General features: G+C 31.8%; 1 protein-coding gene across 2 annotated transcripts in view; it reads left to right on the top strand.

Annotated features, from left to right (window-relative positions):
* The window catches only part of LOC145297702 (retinoblastoma-associated protein-like), a 108,113-nt gene that overhangs the window by 60,162 nt on the left and 26,155 nt on the right, over positions 1-21,796 (top strand). For both annotated transcript variants that reach the window (XM_080143902.1, XM_080143903.1), the window contains exons 18-23: positions 324-374; positions 2,991-3,073; positions 13,756-14,000; positions 16,238-16,302; positions 18,673-18,750; positions 19,853-19,966. In XM_080143902.1, the coding sequence (XP_080000028.1) occupies positions 324-374; positions 2,991-3,073; positions 13,756-14,000; positions 16,238-16,302; positions 18,673-18,750; positions 19,853-19,966 (636 nt within the window). The remainder of the gene's footprint in view (positions 1-323; positions 375-2,990; positions 3,074-13,755; positions 14,001-16,237; positions 16,303-18,672; positions 18,751-19,852; positions 19,967-21,796) is intronic.

The following is a 21,796-nucleotide window of genomic DNA, read 5'->3' as shown; positions in this document are numbered from 1 at the left end:
AAAATATTTCTGAAATGGCAAATATATATATAATCTCCAAGAACTATATTATATTTAAAAGCCTATTGAAAGAATCCTTATAAAGAGCTTGACATGCAGATGGAGCTTGGATACAAGAGGAAAATATATTAATAGAAAAATATATACTGATGTATATAGATTTATTGATAAATTTGAAACAAGGGAATATAATACTGTGTGTAGGGGTTATGAAAGCTCTTTATGCCAGGCACTTTTAAGATGTGCAGTAAAGTATAAATGTATTTTTTCTTTCATTTTTGTCCTATTATTTATTTTACTATGCACTTTCTCTCTAATTGCAGCACATTCAGAAAGTAGAAAATGAAATTTTGGAACGTTTTGCTTGGAATGAGGTATATCTTTTTTTTCTTTTCCGTTTCTTTGAAAATATCAGTTTTTTTTTTTTTTTTTTTTTTTTTTTTTTTTTTTTTTTATAGTTGGTGGATAATTTGGTTTCAGTTAATAAACAATTAAAAATATATTTTCAAAATTATTTAAAAATATTTTTGAGCTAAAAAAAAATAAAAATTTCTATTGTGTGACTTTGTGCATGCTTTTATATGTAGACTTGCGTAATGTCATGAGTGATAGAAAGTTTCTGCACAAGTTCAGCTTTCAGTTTCTGCCTAAGTTCAGCTTTCAGTTTCTGCCTAGAGAGTTTGGTGCCAAATGTAATCGGTTCCAGTCAAGAGTCAAGACACCAACAGGAGCAGATGTGATACCTGTCGCTTGCCTCTCTAGTTATATATGATCAGTAAGCAAGTTAAAATTTTAAAATCCAACATAATCACATTGACATACTGATTCCTGTTAGTTAAGCAATGTTGAGGTATGTCAGTACTAAAATAGGTGACCATTTGGGAATTCCAGGTGCTGTATGTGCTCTCTGCTTATCTCTGCATTGTTTCCAGTCGTCTTGGATTTTTCCTTGCCACTGGACTCGAGCAGTGCCAATTCAGAAGTGTGGTTGGAGATGATGCAATTATACGTGCAACTATCCTTACAGGAGTTATCCATTGTCTTTCAAGACTGAATGGAGGTGTTTAAGATTTTAAAAGCTGTTTTACTTTTCTCAATGTACCTCAAACGAGCATGAAGAAGGGAAACGCCATTTCATATATTTTTAACAGACAGTTTCTGGAAAAAAAACAAAACTTTCATCTCTATTTCTATTGGACAGTGTATGAGGTGAGAAAGGAAATATTTTGTGGAGGGAGCAGAAGATGCGGATCACTTCCTGCCAGTGTCAATATTTCTTTTTCATCCGCCGAACAGTTGGCAAAAGGCTGTTCCAACATCCAGGTTGGTTATAATTGATGAGGAAGAAAAAGTTGTTAAACACAGAAATATGGAAAAGAAACAAAATGTCCTTATTCAAAGAAAATATCTTAAAGACAACGCCAAAATATAAACTCTGCCTGTTGCAAATTCAAATCCTGTTTGGACAGGTTTTCATTGAAGAATATGTAAATTTAAATTGAGATTACTACTATCCACCTAGCATCATTACACCTTCATTTAAGGAAGAAAAAAATGTCACATGAAGACTGTATATTGCCGACCCCTTTTTCAGAATCCATCCCGGTCTCTTGAACTTTTGCACTTTATTTTGGAGTACTCTTTGTGACACCCATTCACATTGTGTAAGTCAAATCCTATTTTATTTTTAAAAAAATTTTTTTTTTTTAAATACACTATTTTTCCAAGATTGAATGTAATTATTTTTTTTTTGTCAATATAATAGCAGCTAGATTGTCGTTTTCACTTTGTATTTCACCTTTGTTTTTGTTTTATGCATATATCCCTTTATTTGATGGTAATAAATATTCATGTCTAAATTATACTTCTGTGGTTTTGCGTTATCTCTTGCATGTTTGTTGTTTCCTCTTTCTATGCACGGTGTCTTAAACTGGAGAATTCCCTGCCCTTAGTCTTCTATTATTGATATTTGAACCCAGGGACCTACGAGCTGATCCTGGATATTTATTTATATTTTTATAATTGTCACATTCATGCTATTGTAGTCACCAACAAAGGCTGAGCATAAGTCAAGACTTGGACTCTCTTATATTTCTACTTTAATACATGCCTAATGAATCAACTTGCCTTACGATTTTGCATTTCTATTCTGTTGAATAAAGTTGCTCTTGTAAAGATGTTGGTATTTTGCTTGAAACTTGGTAATCTTTTACCCGACCTCTCTACAAAATACCTCTCCCTAATCTTTAACTAGCATTTCGACATTCAACTTGCACCAACTCTCGAGTTTACAAATTTATGAGGAATTTATTATACTTTTTTTTTTTTTTTTTTTTTTTTTTTTATGGAAAAGCATGAAGCCACTTAATGTAAAGCGTTAACAAAAATCAAAGACAGGAGATGTCAACTGATCTTATGTCTAAGGCTATTGATTCATCAGGAAGAGTTTCACAAGCTTGCAGTTCTTGCGAACAAGCTACTGGAATAGGAAGCTGTTACATGGAAGTATCAAAATAGCAAATTGATGGAGACCACTAACCCAACGAATCAAATGAACTGGAACAAAGGAAGCAGAGTAGATTCTGACAATTTTTAATAACGCATGCCTTAAAAGAATTTATAGAAAAGACCGAAACTCGCAACATCTGTGTAAGAGAGAAGATGCAGGGAAGAAAAAACAGCCGGATCAATCAAATTATAGACAAATTTTTTAATTTTACCAAGAACTCTCAAATGTGATGGAGATTCACTAGCCCAATATTACAGGTCTGATAGCAGAGATAGAGAACAACCTCATATTATTTACAATTTTCCGACAAGTATCCTTATCTTTGTTATTCTGATGCTTTGCCATTTTGTAGATATGGTTTGTGTCCATCATGTTATCATGACTATTTGATTTTTTTTAAATTTTTTATTTTATTTATTTATTTATTTTTTTAAATGATGTATTCCAAACAGTACAGTTATTCTTTCATTTCTTGTTATAGGATTCTGCTGTTTTTGAAATTGCAAGTGACACACTGGAAGAAATTCTTGAACCTCCGACTAGTGAAAATGGAAATGATTCTACGTAAGTATGTCTGGTAAATTAGACTAAATATTCTTAAATATCGCTTAGTATAGTCTATTTTGTGGATTTTTTGTATTGCCAGGGAGTTGTGTCCCAACTGCTATTCTCTACTAATACTTAAAATTTAAGTCTGTCCTGTTGCAATGACATCTCAATGGTTTGGATATACAGCTCCTTACACAAAGGGAGAGTTAATCTGCCTGACCTCATGTTTGGATGGTACAATTGTGTCAGTGGACAGCTGGGAACCTGGACAACAACCATCAAGGAGGACTTAGCGGAGTTCTCAGCTTTCGACGGTGGACTCGCGAGTGTCTAACCATTTTGTATAATCTTGCTCAGGACTGACATGATTTGAGATGTGGTGCAAGCTACGGAAGAAACAGGCTCAAGTTGATAACCGCTGTTTTGCACCACAAACTATTCCAGAGATTCTTAGGCGTTTGTAGTGTGCCAAAAAAAAAAACCTAAAAAAACATAAAACCTTAGCAAAACTCTTTCAGTATTTGTATGCAGAGTAGAAAATGGACCGCATAAATCTTGCTTCTCCATAATTTTTGACGCTCTCACAATTCATGAGCAAAACTTTTGACAAAGGATGAGGAATTGCTGTTTTGTGGGTTGGCTGTTAACTTTTTTTTTTTTTCTTGTTTTGACTTGCTTTCTTTCCTTTTATAACAATTTGCTCTGAAAACTAGAAATTTCAATTTTTCTATGAAGAGTAAGATTTCAAATGAATCATGGAGGTAGGGGAGTTAGATAACTTATTAATGAACTAGCCTGGGTACCCGGCGTTGCCCGGGTGTTTGGAAGTGTCGAGAAAAAAGAAGTGGTAGTAGGCAGGCAGACACAAACCTGTACTGCTAATGAGAAAAAGAAAATGCCTGCCTACTACCACTTTTTTGCTTAACACACACCCTTACATACACCTCCACTTTTTTTCCGCCTTTTCATCACGGGTTCGAACCTGCCTACTACAACTTTTTTTTTTTTTGCTCAACACACACCCACAAACACCCAGGCAACGCCAGGGACTCGGACTTTTTTTTTTTTTATAAAATTTTATTTTTTTAATTTTGTTATTAAAAGTGCAAATAATGAATAATTATTTTTATCTATATGATTTTAATTTGGATTGTATACTTTCCAGTAATGTTCTTTTTCTTCTATTTTATTTCAATAAATCGTTTCACAATAGAAATACTGAAGAACAATAAAGGTGAAGGAACTGATTTGCTTTGTCAATGCTTCCGGAAATTAGGAAGTATGTTAGCTGACTATAACTATATGTGGATAAAATTTTAAATCTTAGTAATTCTCATAATCCTGCAGTAATTAGTGATTCCAAGGAGGATTTACAAATATTTCTTGATCTCGAATCTAAAGACAGCTGAAATAAGGTTGAAAATAAACTTGAAGATCAGATACGTGACTACAAAACCAACACAACTCTTGACACTAAGAACAAACTTCCCTACAGGTTTTAATCTATAACATAAATCTCAAATGACGGTTTGTGTGAATGTATGTTTGTATGTCTTGCTAAAACTTTTGTCAGCTGCGTTGGACTGGGTCAAGACCAGTACCATCTGAAAGAGCCATCCCTTGGTGCCATATGTGAGAATTAGAAAAAATGATCAATTTTGTATACAAATAAAGTTTTAAACAAAGAAGGGTCAGTAAAATGGTCTTTTCTAAACGACTGTGCATGCGTCAAGCATTATTTTTTGAATTAGTTTAACTAAAAGATTTTCCAACGTAATTCTGAGATCAACTTTGTGGTAGAGTGGATTAGGAGGTTGCCTCCTAAGCCTTGGTTTTGACATTGGTGTACACGTAAGGGTAGTCTTTTTTTTTTTTATCATAGGTTGAAGTAAACTGAATGTTTATAGGTATCCCAAACTAGCCTAGTTTAAAATGCGAAAACTGATAGTTAAATTTCCCTTAACTTCAACTTGTGATATCTCGTTTATTTTTTGGATTATTTTGATAAAGTTTTGATTGAAATAAAATTTAATCTTTTTGCTTTATAGATATATAATTCTTTTCTTGGGTCTTTAATAGTTTTTCCCAGGCTACTTAAAGTTATGGCACTAATTTTGGTGAACGTCGCTTTATTTTTTACACAAATGTTTTTCAAATTTGGTGCATGCAATATTGTGAGTCTCTACGTATAAAAAAAATAAGTTGTTTTTCACAAAAAAGAAAATCCAATTTCAAAACTTCAGTGAAAGAAATATGAAAGAAATTCATTTGCAAAAATTTCGAAAATGGCACCGTTTTGTAGAGAAATATCTCCTCTTTAATAATCTGTTGGTGTCATATTACTACGCTCATAAATCAAGGAGCGCCACTAATAAGTGAGTGTGCCTACACAAAGATTTACAACTTAATGCCAAGTGACTGGAGCACAAAGTATCACGAAAATCAACTGTCAGCACAAACGAGCTGCACGACTGAACGTAAACAAACAACTTGTTTATATATGGATATATCAAAGTTCTTAGGCGTTTTTGTTTATTTAAAAGTTACAGAAAGTTATTGTTTTTAGTGCATCCATAAAAAAAAAATGAAAATTTACAATTTAAAGTGTCAGTTGCTTATTTTCTATATCTTCTTTCAAACTTTCATGTTCTTTGCTTTATCTTCTTTCAGTTGGATAAATTTCAGCATTGTTAAATTATCTTTTAAAAATTAAACTGGGTACATTTTAAACCAATAAACATTTTTAGTTGCGTGTGATGGAAATTTTTTTTTTTTTTTCATTTCATTTAAAAAAAAATGTGTTTTTTTTTTTTTTTAAATTTTTTTTACTTATTTAATTCTCTTATGTTCTGTCGGGCGTTTTTCATATATCTAATATTTTGTTAAATTATTTTTTTTATTAGACTGTATATATAAATTACTTTGAAAAAAAACAAAATATAGCTAAGTTTTAAGTTATGTACAACAAGTCATGTGTAAATAAAAATATTCATTTCATGTAAAAATGTACATTTTTTTATATTCTATCGGGCTTTTTTGATAAATTTGAAGATTTTGTTAAATTATTTTTTAATTACACTGTACATTACTTAAAAAAGTAAGAACTGAAAATATAGTTATGTGCAAATGGCACATAAATGAAAAAATTAATTTCACTGTAAAAATCATTTATTTTTTGTTTATTTAATAATTCCCAACACTGTATTTCTACAGTTTATCGCCAAAAATGGAAATGCCATTTATTTATTTATTTTTTTTTTTGTGCACCTGTCATTAAAATCCGAAAGAGAAATAAGTATTTTAAACTATGACTGAAGTTAGAAATAAATAACAAAAAAATTTAACCAGATATTAATTACTTCTGGAAAGAACTACGAAAAAAGTAAATAAAGTGAAAGAACATATATCCGTATTTATTTAATTGAAAATGTTTTGATTTAATTAATGAAAATGGGAAAGTTGTTCAAGGAACATATATATTTTTTTTTAAACAGAAAATGAAAATGACATATTCATAATTGTCTAAACTGGGCAAGTGCGATTTGAACCAAAACATTTACTGCATACAAATTTATCAAAATATAATTGTAAAAACATTTATTGAAAAGTTTGCGTGAGAAAATAATTTTAATAAAACAATTTTGTAATGAAAGCAACATTGGATTTTTATAATCGGTGATGAACTGTAGAAGTACCCTCAAGACAATGTTCTATCAGGTGTTTTTGATAAACTTGAACTAAGGTATCTCAAGGTTGTGTTAAATGTCAAAATCAACACCAGTGGAAATAAAGTTCAACTGGAAGCTGCTTTCTCTGACTACTTGAAGAAATCCAGTTGATTCATTTCCACCTCCAAAGCAACAAAAAAAGTCCTTTAGTGAATCTATTGAACATTCAGATACCTCGTGCAGTTGTGATGAAGAACCATCTCAAGATATCTTCAGTTATGATCATCAAGGACAATGGGTTGCTGTTTACTCTGACACCAACTTCTCCATTGGCCAAGTCATTGAGGTTATATCTGCATCCAGCGCTGTAATAAAATTTTTATCGCAAACCAAAGGTAGAAAAGATTTTTTTCAATGGCCTTTGTCAGATGACATTGCACAGGTAGTCAGTTTTTGTTTACAGATGGGGTCTTGAGATAATGACAGTTTCATGGTAGGATTTAGTGTTCTTGATATATCTACCGTAGAAGAAGCCTATGAAAAATTCTGAGAGAAAATCAATAGGGAAAGGAATTGTAGTAAGACCTCTGCCTATAAAATATCTTGTTTACTTGTCTTTTAAGTTGAAAGTTTTTTAATGCTTGAAAAATATGAGTTGTGACTTTTTGTATAACAAATTTCTAAATCTTATTGTTTAAATTCCCCAAAGTAAAAATATTTCTGTGGCAAAACGTTTTGTTATTATAAACAAGGCAAACATTTTTTGAATTCCTCACCCAAAAATTAGTAAAGTTGCAAAGTTTTAAGCTTCTACCTTCAATCGTTACATTTTTACGGCAATTTCAGTGATGTATACTTTTAACTCATTTTTTATTTTATTTTATTTTTTTTTAACCTTTTTTTTTACCAAATTGTCTGTTCAACTGCTTTTACATGGTCCACAATTGAGTGGTTTTATCAATTTATAATTAAAAGAAAAAATTATCTTGATCTCTAATGTGTTACGAATCATACTAAGAAGATTTGATACATTAGCTATTGAGATGAAATTGATATGAACAGTCAAAGTTGCATTTCTGTCATATTTGCACTTTTTTCCACGTTGGTAGTGGGATTTTGCCTAGTGTTTAGGTTGGTTTCAACTAATAATTATTACTTTCATTAGTATTAATTTTCATTTACCACAAGATGACATAACATAAGGATTTTTCACTTGTTAGTAGCTTAGTTTTAGTTATATACTATGAAATTTGGCTTCTGGACCATGATAGCAAATTTTCAACTTTCTGACAAACTTTGAACAATCATAACTTGATGGCTAATTGAGCTACTAAAATAAATTTGGTACTTTTGTTTATGGTTTACAAAAATCTATATGACCACATTAATTTTTTTTTTTTTTTTTTTTTTTTTAGATATAATGAAAATAAAATTTTGGTTTGGGATACCTAATGTTAAGTTTTTATTTAAAAGAAACAAAAATTCCAATCCAATGATGATAAACAAAAAACAAAAAACAAAACAGGGTTAAAAGATATATTATTTTAATTGGAATTCATTGAAATGATTATTTTAATTTATTTATTGCGGACTATTATCCTCATCTTTCTTAATTGTTGTTTCAGTATTCCTCTGGCTTTCGCCATAAGTAGTTAGAATAGGAATAGTTGGCTGAAATGTTGTGAAACAACTAAGAAAGATGAGGATAATAGTCTGCAATAAATAAATAAGGGTATTTTGTATTATTTGGCATTTTTTTTATCAAAACAAAACATTTTCCTTATTTCGAGGGTTACGTAATGTGATGTTTTTGACATCGTAATTAATTTTTTCTTTTAAGAAGTTATAACTAATCATTTTTTTGGTTACTACAAATGCTACTTATTTATAAAACTATCATTTTTCAGTTTATTTTTGTTGCAACAGGCTGTAACAAGAAATCTTTCTCGCCTGAGGCAGCATTAAAGAAGTTCGCTTAAGTGCTCAATATCCAGAGAATGGCTTATCTTTGTATCCTTCTGATGGGGAGTTTTTCACATACTTCTTTTTCTGGCCGATTACATTTTCGTGGTTTTCATCCGTCCTTTCCTCGTCATCTCAACATACATTTTAAAAGCGTTATTTCGAAGGCCTGTAATGTCATAAGTGGGCCATGGGGCAGACGACTAAAGCATTTCCTTTTATTTATTTTATTTTTTTTCACCTCCTTTCCCTCTAGTGTTACAGGTTCGAGCCTGACTACTGCGTCTTTTTTTTTTTTTTTTAAATACATTTTTTTGTGCTTGCACAGGTACTCGATCGATAGAAACATTTTTTTTTTTTTTTTTTTTTTTTTTTAGGGCTGGGTTACTCTTTAGCCTTACTATACCACCTCTCCACACCCGGGCAATGCCGGGTACCCCTGCTAGTTACTTAGAAAATGTGATTTCTGCTACAAATGGTGTAGTATTGCACCACCGCATATTTCTGGGATGGGCAACATACAACAAAAACGAGATCTCGCTGTCCAATCATATTGGATGAAAGTTGAGATTATCAAAACCTGTGCCAACAGTAATACTATATTGTGTCAAATGGTCATAGAAAACAATGGGAAAATTCACCCTTTTTAAAATAAACATCATGGGAACAATATGTTGAGTGATTTCATAATATTTTTTTTAGTAAAAAAAAAAAAAAAAGTGTCCAAATTCTCTGTAATTAAATGGAAAGTATTAGGACTATGTAGACTCACAAAAATATCGAGTCTGTGCGTCTAAAAGAAACAAGAATACAAATTAGTCCTGAGACAGCATACCTATGTTTGGGTCAAAATCTTATCTGGGCCATACTTCTCTATATTGTATGAAGTATTAGCAAAATTATACCATATTGATAACTCAAAAACTATTTGATCAGGTTGAAATTTTGCATGACGGTTCCTATTATCAAATAGCATCAGATCAATGCATCAAATTTGGGAAAAATCAGAAGTGGAAATAATTTTAACTAAGACCAAATTAAATTTTTATTTAAGATCCGGTAAGACACAGTTCATTTGCAATATGGGCCAATTTGTCTCTAGAACTGAATTTATCAAGCTAGAACCCATTGACTTGGACTAAATGCTTTATACGAAATTGTAAAATGATTTGCAAATGGTTGTTATCGCTACATTTATTTTGAGCGAGTTTAAAAATAAAACTTGGTTTCCACTGTTTGTCTTTTTTGTATAAATAAAGTGAAACTGAGTTGAATCAAATCAGCTCGCTGGCGTTCGTGGCCGGCACGTCTTGAAGGCAATCAGCTTTGATCAATGGAGGTATACCCTTCATAGCAGAGAATTGCTATTCATTTGAGAGCTCCCCCTTTTTCAGGGGAGCTTGATTTGGTCGTGGGGAACCAAATAAATGAAAGCAGAAAGCTGAACTGGCTTACAGCCAACGTTTATTTGTGCAAGTCAACTTTTTGATTGACATCGCTAAATTTGAACGCTTTTCACTTCCTTATAACCCGTAGTGTAGCGGTAAGATGCCACGTTTTCTTCCACTTTCTTTTCTGCTTTCGCATCATTGTGTCAACTTTTTTTTTTTTTATTTTACGCCTCTAAACACCTGGGCAATGCTGTGTACTCCTGTTACTCTATAATATAAAAGCGAAAATATTTGTGTGTGCATTTTTTTTGTATATGTCCGGCAAAGACTTTGTGGAGGGGGGCAGTCGGTGAGGTCACTCATTCTTAAAACTTTATATGCTTCATAGATTATAATATCTAAGATTTACGAAACGAGCTTGCGTGTATCTTTAATTTGTGCGACTTTTACACGCTATTTTCACAGTATTTCTTAGTCTCTGCGTGTTTCTTTGGCTTTTCGTATAAAGCGAAACTGAATACGTAGCAAAAAACACTCGTGCTCGGGATGCGGCCAAAACCCGTCATGTCAGACAATTGCTATTCATTTTGACACTCCCCTATTTATGGGGAGGTTTTCTCCAACATCTTGGGAAACGCAGACACTGGCTTACAGCCAAAGTTAAGTTTGCACATATGGCATGATATTTGACCTCATTAAATTCACGCACACCTGTCATTTCATATTTTAATCATTAAATTAAAATGTTTTTCATTCCTCTCCCATCATCGTCGAGCGGGTAAGATAGTCTCCCCCCCCCTTTCTTTTCCACCTTTGCGTCAAGGTTTCAGGTTCGAACCTACCTTCCTACCAAAACATTTTTTTTTCTTTTACACCTCCAAAACCCCTTGGCAACGCTGGATACCACTGCTAGTCTATAAATATAAAAGTGAAAATGTGTGTATGTATGTATGTTCGCTTTTTGTCTATGTCCGAGAAAAGCTTCTTTCCGAGAAGCGATAAAACTTTTTATATCACGTCTAAATGATGATATCTACGAGTTAACGAGGGTCGCCTGTCTATTTAATTTGCTCGACTTTGAAAAGATAAATATTCAACATTTTTCGCTCAGCACATGTGCATTAAGCTTTTTCGTATAATAATAAAAGCTTAAGACATCTTTCCTAGTGCGATCGCCGGGAACGTCCAAAAGCAATCAGCTTTGATCAATGCGGAGTTTCTCCTTATATCAGACAATTGCTATTCAATTTGGACAATCCCCCCTTTTATGGGAAGCTGGTTTCCTCCCACGACATCTTAGGGAAAAAATAAAAAAAAAACTTTCTCGCAGTAAATAAAAAAAACTGCCCGCAGTGAAAGTTGACCTCATTAAATCATTAAGTACGGGCACCTGCCAATTCTTAATACTTAAATTAATTCAAACATGTTTCCATTACTATTTCTTGGTGGCCGATCGGTTAACGTTGCTCGTTTTTTTTTTTCACACTTTAATTTCCAACTTTGCCGCAAGGATTCAGGTTCGATTCTTCATACTTAACTACCAAAACTTTTTTTTTATTTTACACCCCCCCCCCCGGACACAGACACCCAGGTGACCACACACCCCTCCAAACACCTGGGCAACGCCGGGTACCCCCCCCCCCGCTAGTTTATTACATAAAGGGGAAAAAATCTGTGTGCTTGTATGTCTTCTAAAAACGTTTGATAGACGCATTGGAACGTGATGAAACCGGTATAGTTTTAAACTTCAAACTTTTGGATGACAAATATTGAGAACTTGGTCAAAAACATTAATTCCTTCACCCTCAATTGGGCAGTTTTCTATAATTTTGACGTTCCCCACTTCCGATTTTGCGATGGATGCAAAGGCAAAGATGTCACTTCTTTTTTTTTTTTTTTTTTTTTTTTTTGTTCAACACACACCTCCAACCACCCAGGCTAGTATATAATAAAGAAGTAACTTAAATCTTTTCTGTGACTTTGGTTTGAATGTCTCCAAATCAAATCAGTTCTACAGTGTGATTGCTAGAAAAGCTGGAAATTTTATTGTCAGCCATATTTACTTCAGTTTTGATGCCCAGGTTATGGACCTTTCATATGCATGCAATTATTCTTTTCAATAATGAAAATCTGACTTTAAGATTAAATGTTTAGCTGTGTTACCAAATTTTTTTTCAATGACTACAATAATGTTGTTGCAACTGTGAAACAAGGTTTTACAACTTGCCAGGAAGGAATGGGTTAAAAAAACAAACAAACCAACAATTTCCGGCTTTTGTTAAAATAAATTAGTTTGACAAATTTCTCGTTTTTCTAGCGACTACTCTGTAAGTTAGATCATGACTAATATTTTAACAAAGTTCGATGATTGGTTGAGCAATATGAAATGCAAGAACTTTGACAGAAAACATAACCTTCTCAACAGACGTAACGATAGGAGAATATAGAAATAAAAGTAAACCATCAAAAAGATGGCATGATAGAGTATGTTCATAGGTTTTCAGAGCTTCTAAAATTACTGTCTCCATTTGTATTAAGTTCTCTGAGTGATCTCCCTTGCTTATTGTTGGTGATTGACTGGAAAACAAATGGCGGTTTTGAAGTCTTGAATGTTTGCTGATCTCTAAACTGAGATAAGAGTGAAGGCGGGAAGAGCACAAGGAATGGAAAATGTTTTGCGACAGACATGAACAAGTGTTACATGAAAAGGACTGTCCCCTTTTCATGTAAGTAAAATAAAAAGAGAATTAGTTAAATGAAAATGATATCAGATAAAACAAGAATCGAACCAACCTTGTAGATAAGTTTTAAAGAACACATTTTAAATGGAATGTCCAGTTGTTAATTCTTTTAAAATATTTTATAAATAAAATTTGGCTGGAAAATCTATTCACATTCTTAGAAAGAATGTATAATAAAAATATCGGTTAGAGAATTAACAAGTAGGTTAAATTCCTTTGAAAAACAAAGAGAATGGGAAATTTCCTGATCGCCAGAAATGGTTTGAAAATGTGCAAATCACGCATGTTTGAAACACGTGAGTTGTGGTCACGTTTGCCAGACATACGTCATGGCAGAAATGATTTCTCAATATAGGAAAGGGTTCGAAGAGTTAACAGAGGGAATCAGATAGAGATCAGAGAAGCAGAGGAGATCAGACCGATTCTCAGTTAGTCAGGGCACCCTCTGGGAAGCGGGAGGCTTAGAAGAAACCATGTAACAACTTTGAATCCCTGAAGTACAGAATCATTTCCGACCGGTCGAAGAATAAACTATCATGTTTTTTATAACTGCCGTCTTTCTGTGTTCATCATTCCAATGAGAAAAGGTAATGTGTTTAATCATTCCAGTATGTATCAATGTATACCACTTCATTCCCTCATCAAAGTATGTCTTGTGAATATGAACTTTCTCCGTATAAATGTCTTCAACATGTACCTATTGTCACTCTGTCTCCTAATGAACATTTAAAACTAACTACAAGGAACATTTAATAATATATGTACAAGCCCTCACATAAATATGTACCCCCTCTAAAATGGATAACATAACACAAGTAATTTTTTTTGTTTTGAAAATGTTTTGCCACAGGCATGAACAAGTAATTTTTTTGTCTTGAACTTGCATTGCCAGTCTTCATGGAACCGTGATGATAGAATCAATTTTATTTTTGCAGAACTCCGCCAGCAAATATCAATAATGTTGTGAACTTTCTGCCTGGAACCCCTGGTAGCGGGAACAACAATAACAATAATGGTGCCAATATTCCCACTCCAACTATCAACCACAGCATAAACAACAATATGTCTCCCTCATCCTCCCCTTTGAATCCGAATCAATGTCCAATTGAAAGTCCTGCATTTTCATCAGTGCCAGATACGCCAAAATCAGGCCGTCCATTAAAACATTTCTTTAGTAAAGGTAAGTTTTTTTTTTTTTTTTTTTTTTTTTTTTTTTTTTCTTCTTTCCTTGACTACTTTTTATATTTCCATAGAATCTGAAATCTCTTTCTCGTAGGTGTTTTTTCTATTTTAATATGATTTTGTCGCTTATTTTAAAGACCTGCACAAAGGAAATATGACTGTTCAAAAATAATTTAATGGGAAAAGTCTTTGGTATACTTGCAAAAGTTTTTTCTCCTAAAATGGACTTTAAATTAAATTCTAATCGTGATGTTGCACTAATGAATTTCAGATCTTTGTGTAATACAAATATATTTATTTAGTAACAATTTGAAATTTTTTATTTATCTAACATCATTAGCAAAAGAATTGGTGCTAAAAAGATTAAAAAAAATTTATTTGAGTTCTTCGGACCACTGTTCTTATCTTGCGTGTTATTTTTGCGTTTTCAATAATGTATCTTCAGACCTTCTACAGGTGCATAGTGAATAAAATGGTAAAATTCAGTTGTAAGTTACACTCTCTTGGAGTTTGACGGTTCAATCTTTTGAGAAGATACACCTGAAAAAGGTTGCAGGTTAGATCGACCAAAACATTGAAAATGATGCTCAAGATGAGAACCGTAGTACAAAATAATCCATATAATCAATCTTTATCTAAACAAAAAATTCAGAAGCATAAAAAACTTTGAACATAGTTAAATGACATCGTTGGGTTATAATAGCTTAAATTTATATTATAATCTTTATTCATACATTTTTGGGGGAGACAAGAGGACTTTACCTTTACCTTATATATACCTAGAGAATTTTAAGTAAAACAATGTCGCAGTAATGAAAATATCCAAATTTTTAACGAAAAGTTTTCAAAGGCAATTAGAAAAATTGAGTTACAAAAAATAAATAAATCTCACCGGCTTGTTTAAATGTATGCATATATGTTTGTATGTCTGCCTAAAACTTTCAATAGAGGTAAACGATTTTCATGAAATCTGTATTGTTCCGAAGCTCGACTCTTTGGATGATAAATATCGAAAAATTGGCTAAAAACATTAATTCCTTCACCCTCAACTGGCCACTTTTCTACAGGGAGGGGTCGCTTTTTTCGCCGATATTTTCTAAAGTCATCCCCTCTTTTCGATTGACTAGCTTTAATTTAAACACTCGTCACTTCCGGTTTGACGCTGGACACAGCAGCAAAGACGTCATATTTTTCACTTTCTTTTCCTTCTTCACAACGGATTCGAGCCTGCCTGCCTCCCTCCCTACTACCACTTTTTTTTTTTTTTTTTTTTCTCAACACACCTTCAAACACCCGGGCAACACCGGGCACTTAGGCTAGTAAATAAGAGGTTGACTGATAATAAGAGAGATAATAATTTTCTGAAATTTTTGGCCAATTTAGCAAAGCTTAATTTTCACTAATTTGTCTTTGAAAACTGTTTTCATTAATTTTCTACCTAATCGTTTTTTGTAATTTTTGGATATTTTCATTACTGCGACATAACAATTAAGTACCTATTTACAATACCTCCCCACGGGACAGTTAGATACCAGGGTCATTTTTCAACGTGGAGAAAAGATACATGACAATTAAGTAGATACCACTGGTTTTACTTGAAATTCAATATTTAAAATTTTGCTACAATAATGAAGAACCAAAAAATCAGTAATGTCACTAAATCCAGTTTTGCGTTGCAGAAAAAATTCTGTAGGCATTAAAAATGTTTTTTTAAATATTATTACATGATGAGTAGGACTGTGACAACAGCATATTCTTTTGTTAGGACTCTTGAGTATATATCCGTTAATATCTTCTATGTTTTTATATAAATTGATGTGGTTCTTGGTTGATTAACTGTCTTCCTGTGTTGGATATATACTCGAATCAAAAGAATGAAAAGAATATTCTGTTGTCACAGCTTGAATGAGGAGTCATTTCCAGTTAATATTTTATTTTAAGCATGGCCGATATGGAGTGACCATATTAGTTTTTAAGGAATATTTACATATTCAAATCATGTATTTTTTGTGTTTTTAGATGGTTAAAATAAATTAGTTCAAAGGTATTGATGTAATAAGTTAACATGACATTTTTTAATGCCTACAGTTTTTTTCTCTCAAACAACTATATAGTAGAATTAGTGACATTACTCAAATCTTTTAAACCAAAGGGAAATAATTCATGATATTTTTATTTTCTCTTTAACAATTCATGATTTCTGTTTTAGTAAAACAATAAAATTTAACATTTCAGTTTTTTACCTTGCCCACCAACGGCTTAGTGTCTTGTGCCAATCACTTAATGTTAATTATGAATTGGTAAGTAAATTCTACTGTTATAATTTACTAAGAGAATGACAAAAAAGAAAAAACAAAAAAAGGTGCTTGTTCAGACCATTTCCTATGAAATAACAAAAATTGAAAAAATTTGTAATGTACGTATTGTGACTGAAAGAAAATATATTCCAAACATAATGCAAATTTTAAAAATTCATTCTTAACATGGCAGGATTGGGGGGAGGGACATTGTTAAAAACAAAACAAATCTGCCTAAAAATGGTTTTCTTTCGTCAAACTCTCCATGTTAAGAATGGATTTCTAAAATATTGCAGATGTTTGAATTATTTGGAGTTATCTCCCTTGATCTTTCAGCTTTTTAAGATGGCATTGTGAGATTGTTGCTCAGTGTTTTGCCACAAAATTTGATTTTTTTTGTTTAAAAACAAAACTTTGATGAATTTATGATTTTTAGTATACAATGATTTCTCTCCAGCAAAGGTATATAAATCATACAAATTTAAAAAAAAAATAAAAGTTTTCATTGGGGGTGTCTGGACAAGCGCCAAAAGTTTTATTTCAAAAATCAATTTCTCTTTTTTTTTAACATACTTCCTCTAATGGCTTCTTAGAATGAGTTTATATTATCTTTATTTTTTATGCATGTTAATTCAGTCTAAATACTGATCTTGCTATACTATTTAAAACTTACAAAAAAAACCCTCAGTTTTGTCTTTCTATTAGTAGGACCCCCAGCATTGCCCAGTCGTAAAATATGCATAAATATGCATTCATGCAGATTTCTAATTTATTATCATAAAGCCAATTCTCTATTGACTTTTTATCCAATGTTATATAGTTACAATTTCAAAAGTAAAAAAAAAATTACTTGGGTCCCATCCATTAGAATCAAAACCAGAATGTTTAGCATTCCAGCTTTAGTCATTATCTATCTCTCTAGTGTCATTACCGTCTGAGCTATTAAGAAATGGATACAAAAGCAAATTTGATCCCTGAATGTATAATTTTTGGCATGTGCAAAAGTAACAGCAGGAATGTTTTATTCGACCTATCTTGCTATGGTCAACTGGTTTGTTTTCTATTTTAACCTCTTAGCAGCAATTTGTTGGATAAAATCCAGATTGGGTATGTGTTACGGGTCCAAATACCCTTTGCATCAAATTTCAATTCCGTAGATCAAATATTTAGAGAAGAGTTTAGTAGACTTTTCGCACACCCTGACAAAGTAACTATATATCTATAAAAGTGAATGTGTAAGGACACTTCTCAACCTATATACTCAACGAATTTTTGATTTACAGACTTGAAATTGGGTGTATAGGGTATTCAGACATGTGGAAAACTTTTTGGTAGGTTTTCATTCAGAAAAAGGGCTGCTAAGGGGTTAATTTAAAAAAAAAATTGGTACTAGTCATTATCTGTTTGTCAACTGTTTCATGGTTGTGCATGCGCGAATTGTTCATATATATTAATAAGTAGATTTGAAAACACTTTTTAAAGATCCTGTCAGGCTTGCCTAATTGTTATCGTACTTGATTCACCGTTTGTAGGTTTTGGTTTCGATCTCAGCTTGAGTTTTTTTTTTTTTTTTTTTTTTTTTCTTATAAGAAATGAACTGTTTAGAAAAAATGTAATACTCGCATGCACATCTCAGTCTGTAAGAACTATGCATAAATAGTATTCATCATAATAGTGAAATGAAACCAACCATCTAATAACCAGAAAAATGAATATGCAAATTAGTTAACCTTCATGTAGTTGCTTGCATATGCATGACCGAGTGAGTATATTAAGAAGTTTGTTTTAACAATTTTTAAATGGAAAAAGTAGGTTTAAAGCAAAGGGGAGATAAGTCAGTTTGTCAGTTAACCAAGTAATAATGGATTGGCAAAATGACAATTTTTATCTTTTAATTAAAATTTTAATTAAGTATCCTCACTAAAAATTAGGAAATATTATTTTTGCATATGTAAATATATCGGATTTTAATTGGAATGCAATTTTCATTCGTGGCCCATTCTGTGTAAACATAAGTTTTTTTTTTTTTTTTTTTTTTTTTTTTTTTTTTTTTTTTTTCTTGCATTAAAAGTTTTTAGTTCTTGGTATGAGCATTAAAATATTTTTTGATATAACTTATTTAGGTCTGAACTGAATATGATGTAGAATTTGTAAATGTATCTTGTGTAGTTTCTGACATCTTGGATACACTGATGGAAATCAGACTGACTTAGGTATCTTAAGATGTTAAAAATTGATTTATATACTTTTGTTTTGCTATATATCAGTAGTCCAACATCCGAAAGGAAAGTTGTAAATTAATTGTATGTCTAATTTTACATTTTAAAATTACTTTTTTTTTTTTTTTTTTTTATTTTTTTTTATTGTTTACAGAAATTGAAAGTCTGGACCTGCCTTAGATATTGTATCATTTCCCAGAGAGAACTTTTCCGACATCAGCATCTTGACCAGGTTATTTATTTTCTTTTATTTTTTAAATGGTTTTTATTAAAGATGAGAACAAATTTTGTACTTATCTGTGAGGATAAAAAAAAAAAAAATGCAATACATCAAAATTCACAGAAAGTCAGTATTTTTGTTCATTACTACACACACTTGAAGTGAGATTTAAACTTTAAGAAAATCTAATTTAAAGGAAATTAACCAGTGATGATTATCGAAAATGGTGACAAACTGCTTATCGATAAAACTTATTTTTTTCAAAACAAAAATGCTGGATAAAGTGATGCTTTACTCAAGCCATGTACAGATTTTCATCAATTTAAATAGTTTCAGATGTTTTTTAAAATGGAAATTGCACCAAACATTGTGTGAAGCCCCTTTATATAAAGAGCTTAAAAAAAAAATGTATTTCAAGGTCAAAAATTAGCAAAGGATAGATCTTAAGTTGATATATTATAACCCAGATAACAGAAATTCTTCCCCTTTGACAGAAACATAGCTCATGGGATGTGGTGATTAACTCTTTATGACCTAAATTATGATATAGATTAAAAAATCTATTGTTAATTTGAGATGGTGGTATATTGAATGTAAGCAATGGGTAGCTGCGACCTGGAGGTATCTGGCATTTACCCAGATACTAAACAAATATGTACAAGGCGTGTTTGAATCAATCCTTACTTTATTTATGTCGGTATATTCATTTACTTACAACTGAACGAATTAGTTCAACCAGGTCACGAAGGGTTAAACGCTAAATAAGGGAAGTGTTATGAGGCTGCCAAAAATAAATTCACGGTTCACTCTCTACTCTCCTAAAAAAAAAAAAAAATAAATAAATAAATAAATAAAAAATAAAATAAAAAATAAATTTTTTTAAAATCTTTCTTTGACTATTAAATACATAAAATATGGAAAAATGAATCTCAACCCCAACAGTCCAAATAAAAAAAAAATAAACTGTTTATAAAACAGTTTATTTTTTTTTTTTTTAACAAAAAAAAAACAATATGTAACCTTTTTTTTTTTTTTTTTTTTTTTTTTTTTTTTTTTTTTTTTTTTTTTTTCACCTAATCCTAATTTTTAAAGTTTATTTCTTTTATTCTTGAAGATAATGATGTGCTGCTTATTTGGTATTTGTCGTGTCGTGTGCCAAGACATCAAATTCAAAGAGATAATTACAGTCTATAAAGATCTGCCACACTCACAACCGGAACCAAGCCATGTAAGTTTCTTTTTTTAAATTCAGTTAAAATGTTTTTTGTCAATCTGATGGATGAGGGGGGGGGGGCTATCCAATTTTTTGTTGCTTGTAATGTTTGAATGATATGTTTATATTAAAAGTAAGATAGAATACGAGATCACTGACATGTTAGGTCATTGTACAACTCTCCTTTCTCTTTACTTCTTCCTTCCTTGCTCTACTTTTTCTTTTTTTCGTTACCATTTGTCTTTCACTTCACTAATACTACTACCACCCCATATTCCCCTCCCCCCCTACTTCTCATCACATTAGCTCTTCCTCACGCTATCGAAAACATTCAATTTACAAACAACCAAGAATTATTTATATAAAAACTGTTACATATTTCAGAAACATGCCATGGTTTCATTGCAGTGGATCCATAAAATGAAACAATTGTACGTCTCTGAAATATGTAACATAGTTTTTATATAAATAATTTATATTTTAGCTCTCACATTTGCAATCGAGCACTTTATTGATTTCTTTTCAAGACCTCTCTGTTATATACATAGCTATTTATTTCTATAGCTGAGCAATGTCACAACTCACAAGAGTCAAGAAAGCCAACAAACCATAGGTCAAATATATATATATATATATATATATATGTCTAGAAGGCAATCCATCTCCAAAAAAGCAAAATCAAGAATCAATCTTGCTTAATTGATGTCTAATAACTACAAAATAAATTCAATGCAAATCTGAAATATTAGAATTTTCAAATAGTTTATTCTCATTGCTTATCCCCACCTCCCAAAAAACTATAAAATACTTCAAAGAAATTTAAATTTGTGAAATATTTAGTGATTGATGTCTAATAGCTATTGAAATTTTACAAATATGAGGTATTTGAATTTTGACGAAAGGCTTCCACCCTCATTTCTGAAACTATTAAATGTTTATCATTGCTTGTTCCCCAGAGTTTGAGGGTCGGATGTTTGAATCATCTTAGTCGAAAGGCTTCTCTTCACTATTCAATCCATCGTTAGCCTATGATGTTTCATGTCCTGCGTGATGTTATCACTTCACCTTTTTCTAGATTGACCTCTTCAACGTGATACTTCTTTGGCCACTTGTCGGCTGCCATGTGTTGGATGTGGCCAAAACATCTTTATCTATTCCAGTGTAGGTCTTATCTACTGAACAGAGATCAAGCCTGAATCTCAGCTTATTGAGAGAGGTTCATATCCATCGCATGATCGTTGCGAGTTAGTCTGGTAATGTAACAGACCAAGTCTTGCCGGCATACAATAGAACGCTTCTGACACAAGTGTTGTAATTGTATAATGAGATGCCTCTGCAAATGAAAATTGGGAGGAGCTCTTTAAATTTCATTCATGTAGCAGATTTTGGCAGTTGTAGCATCACAACCACTTCTCTCACCAGACACATCGAGATAATAAAACTAAATATAGCCTAAATTACTCATCTTAGCAGCCATGTTCCAAAATTCATAATCATTATATTAGGTTTAATGTTTGTTTGTTTTTTTTTTACATGCTTGTGTGCATTGGATGCCTTCAAGAAATTGACTTTCAAACTACTAACTTATCTCTGGCCAGGTCTTTATTCCTCTAAGTCCATCTTTATCACTTTCTGTTATGTTTCCTTGACAATCGCCTGTGACCCGCTACCTTTCACTGTTCTACATCTAAGAACTCTCATACATTCTTTACATGTGGTTAGATTATTATCTTCTGATACTACCCATATATCATCTTCCTCTGAGGTCATCAGAACTAATCCTGTCTTTAAGACTTGGGCTACACATCCCTTATATCATTCTCATACCATTTCTATCCATGCAAC

This window comes from Euprymna scolopes, chromosome 18 (assembly GCF_053919585.1).
Source record: "Euprymna scolopes isolate OS-2025 chromosome 18, ASM5391958v1, whole genome shotgun sequence".
In the NCBI taxonomy this organism is placed as follows: domain Eukaryota; kingdom Metazoa; phylum Mollusca; class Cephalopoda; order Sepiida; family Sepiolidae; genus Euprymna; species Euprymna scolopes.
The sequence above is the reverse complement of the archived record's forward strand: the minus strand, read 5'-3'. Positions and strand labels throughout refer to the sequence as shown.